The sequence below is a fragment of the Carcharodon carcharias genome, chromosome 12 (genome assembly GCF_017639515.1).
Source record: "Carcharodon carcharias isolate sCarCar2 chromosome 12, sCarCar2.pri, whole genome shotgun sequence".
Classification (NCBI taxonomy): Eukaryota; Metazoa; Chordata; class Chondrichthyes; order Lamniformes; family Lamnidae; genus Carcharodon; species Carcharodon carcharias.
This window is the reverse complement of record NC_054478.1, coordinates 3,701,960-3,707,660: the sequence shown is the minus strand read 5'-3', so window position 1 is coordinate 3,707,660 and position 5,701 is coordinate 3,701,960. Positions and strand designations below refer to the sequence as shown.

The 5,701-nt window shown below is 55.7% G+C and overlaps 1 protein-coding gene across 1 annotated transcript in view; it reads right to left on the bottom strand.

The window, feature by feature from the left end:
• Positions 1 to 1,158: 1,158 nt before the first annotated feature.
• Positions 1,159 to 5,701, bottom strand: part of nudt8 (nudix (nucleoside diphosphate linked moiety X)-type motif 8) — a gene marked incomplete at its 5' end in the record, with an annotated part of 47,359 nt that continues 42,816 nt past the window's right edge. The window contains 2 exons of the mRNA XM_041201182.1: positions 1,159 to 1,628; positions 4,082 to 4,159. Of these exons, the coding sequence (XP_041057116.1) occupies positions 1,395 to 1,628; positions 4,082 to 4,159 (312 nt within the window). The remainder of the gene's footprint in view (positions 1,629 to 4,081; positions 4,160 to 5,701) is intronic.

Genomic DNA, 5,701 nt, shown 5'->3' with positions numbered 1-5,701 from the left:
TGAGAGAGAGAGGGACTGAGAGACACCTGTCAGTGTACAGATATCTCCCTGAGAGATAGGGGACTGAGAGACACCAGTCAGTGTACAGATATCTCCCTGAGAGATAGGGGACTGAGAGATACCAGTCAGTGTACAGATATCTCCCTGAGATAGAGAGGGACTGAGAGACACCAGTCAGTGTACAGATACCTCCCTGAGAGAGAGGGGACTGAGAGATACCAGTCAGTGTAAAGATATCTCCCCGAGAGAGAGGAGACTGAGAGACACCAGTCAGTGTACAGATATCTCCCTGAGAGATAGGGGACTGAGAGACACCAGTCAGTGTACAGATATCTCCCTGAGAGAGAGAGGGACTGAGAGACACCAGTCAGTGTACAGATATCTCCCTGAGAGATAGGGGACTGAGAGACACCAGTCAGTGTACAGATATCACCCTAAGAGAGAGAGAGGGGATTGAGAGACACCAGTCAGTGTACAGATATCTCCCTGAGAGAGAGAGGGACTGAGAGACACCAGTCAGTGTACAGATATCTCCCTGAGAGAGAGGGACTGAGAGACAACAGTCAGTGTACAGATATCTCCCTGAGAGAGAGAGGGGACTGAGAGACACCAGTCAGTGTACAGATATCTCCCTGAGAGATAGGGGACTGAGAGACACCAGTCAGTGTACAGATATCACCCTGAGAGAGAGAGAGGGGATTGAGAGACACCAGTCAGTGTACAGATATCTCCCTGAGAGAGAGAGAGGGACTGAGAGATACCAGTCAGTGTACAGATATCTCCCTGAGAGAGAGGGGACTGAGAGACACCAGTCAGTGTACAGATATCTCCCTGAGAGAGAGAGGGGACTGAGGGACACCAGTCAGTGTACAGATATCTCCCTGAGAGAGAGAGGACTGAGAGATACCAGTCAGTGTACAGATATCTCCCTGAGATAGAGAGAGGGGACTGAGTGACACCAGTCAGTGTACAGATATCTCCCTGAGATAGAGAGAGGGGACTGAGAGACACCAGTCAGTGTACAGATATCTCCCTGAGATAGAGAGGGACTGAGGGACACCAGTCAGTGTACAGATATCTCCCTGAGAGAGAGAGGGGACTGAGAGACACCAGTCAGTGTACAGATATCTCCCTGAGAGAGAGAGGGGACTGAGAGACACCAGTCAGTGTACAGATATCTCCCTGAGAGAGAGGGACTGAGAGACACCAGTCAGTGTACAGATATCTTCCTGAGAGGGAGAGGATTGAGAGACACCAGTCAGTGTACAGATATCTCCATGAGAGATACCGGGCCATATCGATAATATTTCGGGCTGTTGACCTTTACTGATGGAGTTTGAAGTTCTGGTTCCCCCGCCCACCCCTCCCGCAACCCTTCAGGTGCCTGTCCTGAATCAGCGACCGATCCCCGGATGAACTCCCCGCAGGGTGGCGCTGCGGTAGACCCTGGGGAAGAGGAGGCCGAGCAGCCCGTCAATCATCACAGCAGTCAGACCCCACACTTTATACTTGGCGTTGGGAAAGACGGGCAGCGTGTAGAGCTGGCCTTCGCGGTGCCGGAAGGTGGTATAGCGCCGGTTTTCCGTGGGGAAGAAGTGACTCAGCGAGATGGCAAACACGTCCTCCACCTGAACGGGTCAACGGAACACAGGTCACTGCGCGGTTATCACAGGATCCCACGGTGCACTGAAGAGGCCCTTCGGCCCATCCAGTCTGCGCCGACGCCGTGAGAAACACCTGACCTACCTCCCTAACCCCATTGACTGGCCCTTGCCCCCATCGCCTTGAACTTTATGAGGTGCCAGGTACTTTTTAAAGGATGTGAGGCTAACCCGCCTCCACCACCCTCCCAGGCAGCACATTCCAGACCCTCACCGCCCTCTGGGTAAAAAAGCTTCTCCTCACATCCCCCCCCCCAAACCTCCTGCCCCTCACCTTGAACTTATGTCCCCTTGTGACTGACCCTTCAACTAAAGGGGGAGCAGCTGCTCCCTATCCACCCTGTCCGTGCCCCTCATAATCTTGTACACCTCGATCAGGTCACCCCTCAGTCTTCTCTGCTCCAACGAAAACAACCCAAGTCTATCCAACCTCTCTTCATAACTTAAATGTTTCATCCCAGGCAACATCCTGGTGAATCTCCTCTGCACCCCCTCCAGTACAATCACATCCTTCCTATAATGTGGTGACCAGAACTGCACTCAGTACTCCAGCTGTGGCCTCACCAAGATTCTGTACAACTCCAACATGACGTCACTACTTTTGTAACCTATGCCTCGATTCATAAAGGCAAGTGTCCCATATGCCTTTTTCACCACCCCACTAACATGCCCCTCCGTCTTCAGAGATCTATGGACACACACGCCAAGGTCCCTTTGTTCCTTAGAACTTCCTAGTGTCAGGCTGTTCATTGAATACTTCCTTATCAAATTATTCCTTCCAAAGTGTATTACCTCACACTTTTCAGGGTTAAATCTCATCTGTTATCGTAAAATTTTTATACACAGACACATCATCAAACACTCCCAGGACAGGTACAGCACAGAGGTTACAGAGATAGGGAGGGTGGTAGGGGGTTTGGGGGAGGTTACAGAGATGGGGAGTGTGGTGGGGGGTTGGAGGAGGTTACACAGATAGGGAGGGTGGAAGGGGGGTTGGAGGAGGTTACAGAGATAGGGAGGGTGGTAGGGGGGTTGGAGGAGGTTACAGAGATAGGGAGAGTTGTAGGGACTGGAGGAGGTTACAGAGATAGGGAGGGTTGTAGGGGATGGAGGAGGTTACAAAGATAGGGAGGGTTGCCGGGGCTGGAGTAGGTTAACGAGATAGGGAGGGTTGTAGGGACTGGAGGAGGTTACAGAGATAGGGAGGGTTGTAGGGGATGGAGGAGGTTACAAAGATAGGGAGGGTTGCCGGGGCTGGAGTAGGTTACAGAGATAGGGAGGGTCGTAGGGGCTGGAGGAGGTTACGGAGATAGGGAGGGTTGTAGGGGCTGGAGGAGGTTACAGAGATAGGGAGGGCCTTAGGGGCTGGAGGAGGTTATGGAGATAGGGAGGGGTGTAGCGGCTGGAGGAAGTTACAGAGATAGGGAGGGTGTAGGGGACTGGAGCAGGTTACAGAGATAGGGAGGGGTGTAGGGACTGGAGGAGGTTACAGCGATAGGGAGGGTGTAGGGGACTGGTGCAGGTTACAGTGATAGGGAGGGGTGTAGGGACTGGAGGAGGTTACAGAGATAGGGAGGGTGTGGGGGACTGGAGCAGGTTACAGAGATAGGGAGGGGTGTAGAGGCTGGAGGAGGTTACAGAGATAGGGAGGGTGTAGGGGCTGGAGGAGGTTACAGAGATAGGGAGGGTGTAGGGGCTGGAGGAGGTTACAGAGATAGGGAGGGTGTAGGGGCTGGAGGAGGTGACAGAGATAGGGAGGGTTGTAGGGGCTGGAGGAGGTGACAGAGATAGGGAGGGTTGTAGGGGCTGGAGGAGGTTACAGAGATAGGGAGGGTTGTAGGGGCTGGAGGAGGTGACAGATAGGGGTGTAGGGGCTGGAGGAGGTTACAGAGATAGGGAGGGTTGTAGGGGCTGGAGGAGTTTACAGAGATAGGGAGGGGTGTAGGGGCTGGAGGAGGTTACAGAGATAGGGAGTGGTGTAGGGGCTGGAGGAGGTTACAGAGATAGGGAGGGTGTAGGGGCTGGAGGAGGTTACAGAGATAGGGAGGGATGTAGGGGCTGGAGGAGGTTACAGAGATAGGGAGGGTTGTAGGGGCTGGAGGAGGTTACAGAGATAGGGAGGGTTGTAGGGACTGGAGGAGGTCACAGAGATAGGGAGGGTTGTAGGGGCTGGAGGAGGTTACAGAGATAGTGAGGGATGTAGGGGCTGGAGGAGGTTACAGAGATAGGGAGGGTTGTAGGGACTGGAGGAGGTCACGGAGATAGGGAGGGTGTAGGGGCTGGAGGAGGTCACGGAGATAGGGAGGGTGTAGGGGCTGGAGGAGGTCACGGAGATAGGGAGGGTGGTAGGGGGGTTGGAGGATGTTACAGAGATAGGGAGGGTGGTAGGGGTGTTGGAGGAGGTCACGGAGATATCTTACCTCGTTGGGGTTGGGTGTTATCTTCCTAAGGTCTATGGGTCCGAGATTTGCCAGGACAGGCACCACCTTCATCCCGGACTGTGGAGCAAGGCAACGAGAGATCACAGTCAGGTAACCCTCCCTCTTGCAGTGTCTGAGAAACGCACAGATTCCTGCTCGTGGCACCTAAACCTGGTGCTGCTTACTTTCAAAACGGAATCGCCATTTCCAAAATCTGCTCTTAGACTGACCGCCGCGCTCTGTAGCGGAGAAACCGGGAGGGGTGGGGGGGGGGGGTGGTGGTGGGGACCGGACTTCTCCTGGGAGCAGAGCAGGTCAACGAGGAGATTGAATCGAGGTGTTTGAAATCCCGAGGGGGAGGGTTTCCGATCGAGGGAACGAGGGGAAAGCGTTTCCAGTGGCAGGAGGGTGGGGAAGCGGAGGGACGCGGGTCGGAGGGAATCGGGAAAGGGAGCAGAGGGGGAGATGAGGAGAATTGTTTATTTCCCACACACAGCGAGTTGTTGTGATCTGGAAGACGCTGCCTGAAAGGGCGGTGGAAGCAGATTCAACAGGGGGACCCTCGAAAGGGGCAATTGGAGAAATACCTGAAGGGGAAAAATTTACAGGGATACAGGGGGTGGGGGTGAGGGAGGCGGAGAGAGCAGAGGGGGGAGTGTGGGATTAACTGGATAGATTTTCCAGAGAGCCAGTATGGGGCTAAATGGGCTGAATGATCCCTTCCTGTGCTGTTCGTTCTGCAACTGTGTGTCCCTGCAAATCGTTCCTCCGTCTCGCTCCCTCTCTCCCCCTCCCTCCGTCTCGCTCTCTCTCTCTCTCCCTCTCCCTCCATCTTATTCTCTTTCTCCCCCTCCCTCCGTCTCGGTCTCTCTCCCCCTCCCTCCGTCTCGCTCTCTCTCCCCCTCCCTCCGTCTTACTCTCTCTCTCCCCCTCCCTCCGTCTCGCTCTCTCTCTCCCTCCCTCCCACTCTCTCTATCCCTCCCTCCCTCTGTCTCGCTCTCTCTCTCCCTCCCTCCGTCTCGCTCTCTCTCTCCCTCCCTCCGTCTCGCTCTCTCTCTCCCTCCCTCCGTCTCGCTCTCTCTCCCTCCCTCCCTCCGTCTCGCTCTCTCTCTCCCTCCCTCCCTCCGTCTCGCTCTCTCTCTCCCTCCCTCTGTCTCGCTCGCGCTCTCCCTCCCTCCCTCCGTCTCGCTCGCTCTCTCCCTCCCTCCGTCTCGCTCGCTCTCTCCCTCCCTCCGTCTCGCTCGCTCTCTCCCTCCCTCCGTCTCGCTCTCTCCCCCCCTCCCTCCGTCTCGCTCTCTCTCTCTCTCCCCCTCCCTCTGTCTCGCTCTCTCTCTCTCCCCCTCCCTCCGTCTCGCTCTCTCTCTTTCTCTTTCCCCCCTCCCTCCCTCTCTCTCTCTCCCCCTCCCTCCCTCTCGCTCTCTCTCTCCCCCTCCCTCCGTCACACTCTCTCTCTCTCCCCCTCCCTCCGGCACACTCTCTCTCTCTCCCCCTCCCTCCGTCACGCTCTCTCTCCCATCTCCCTCCCCCCTTTAACTTTCTCTCCCCCTCTCCGTCCCTCTCTCTCCCACCCCCTCTCTCTCTCCATCCCATCTCTCTCTCTCTCTCTGCCCATCTCACTCC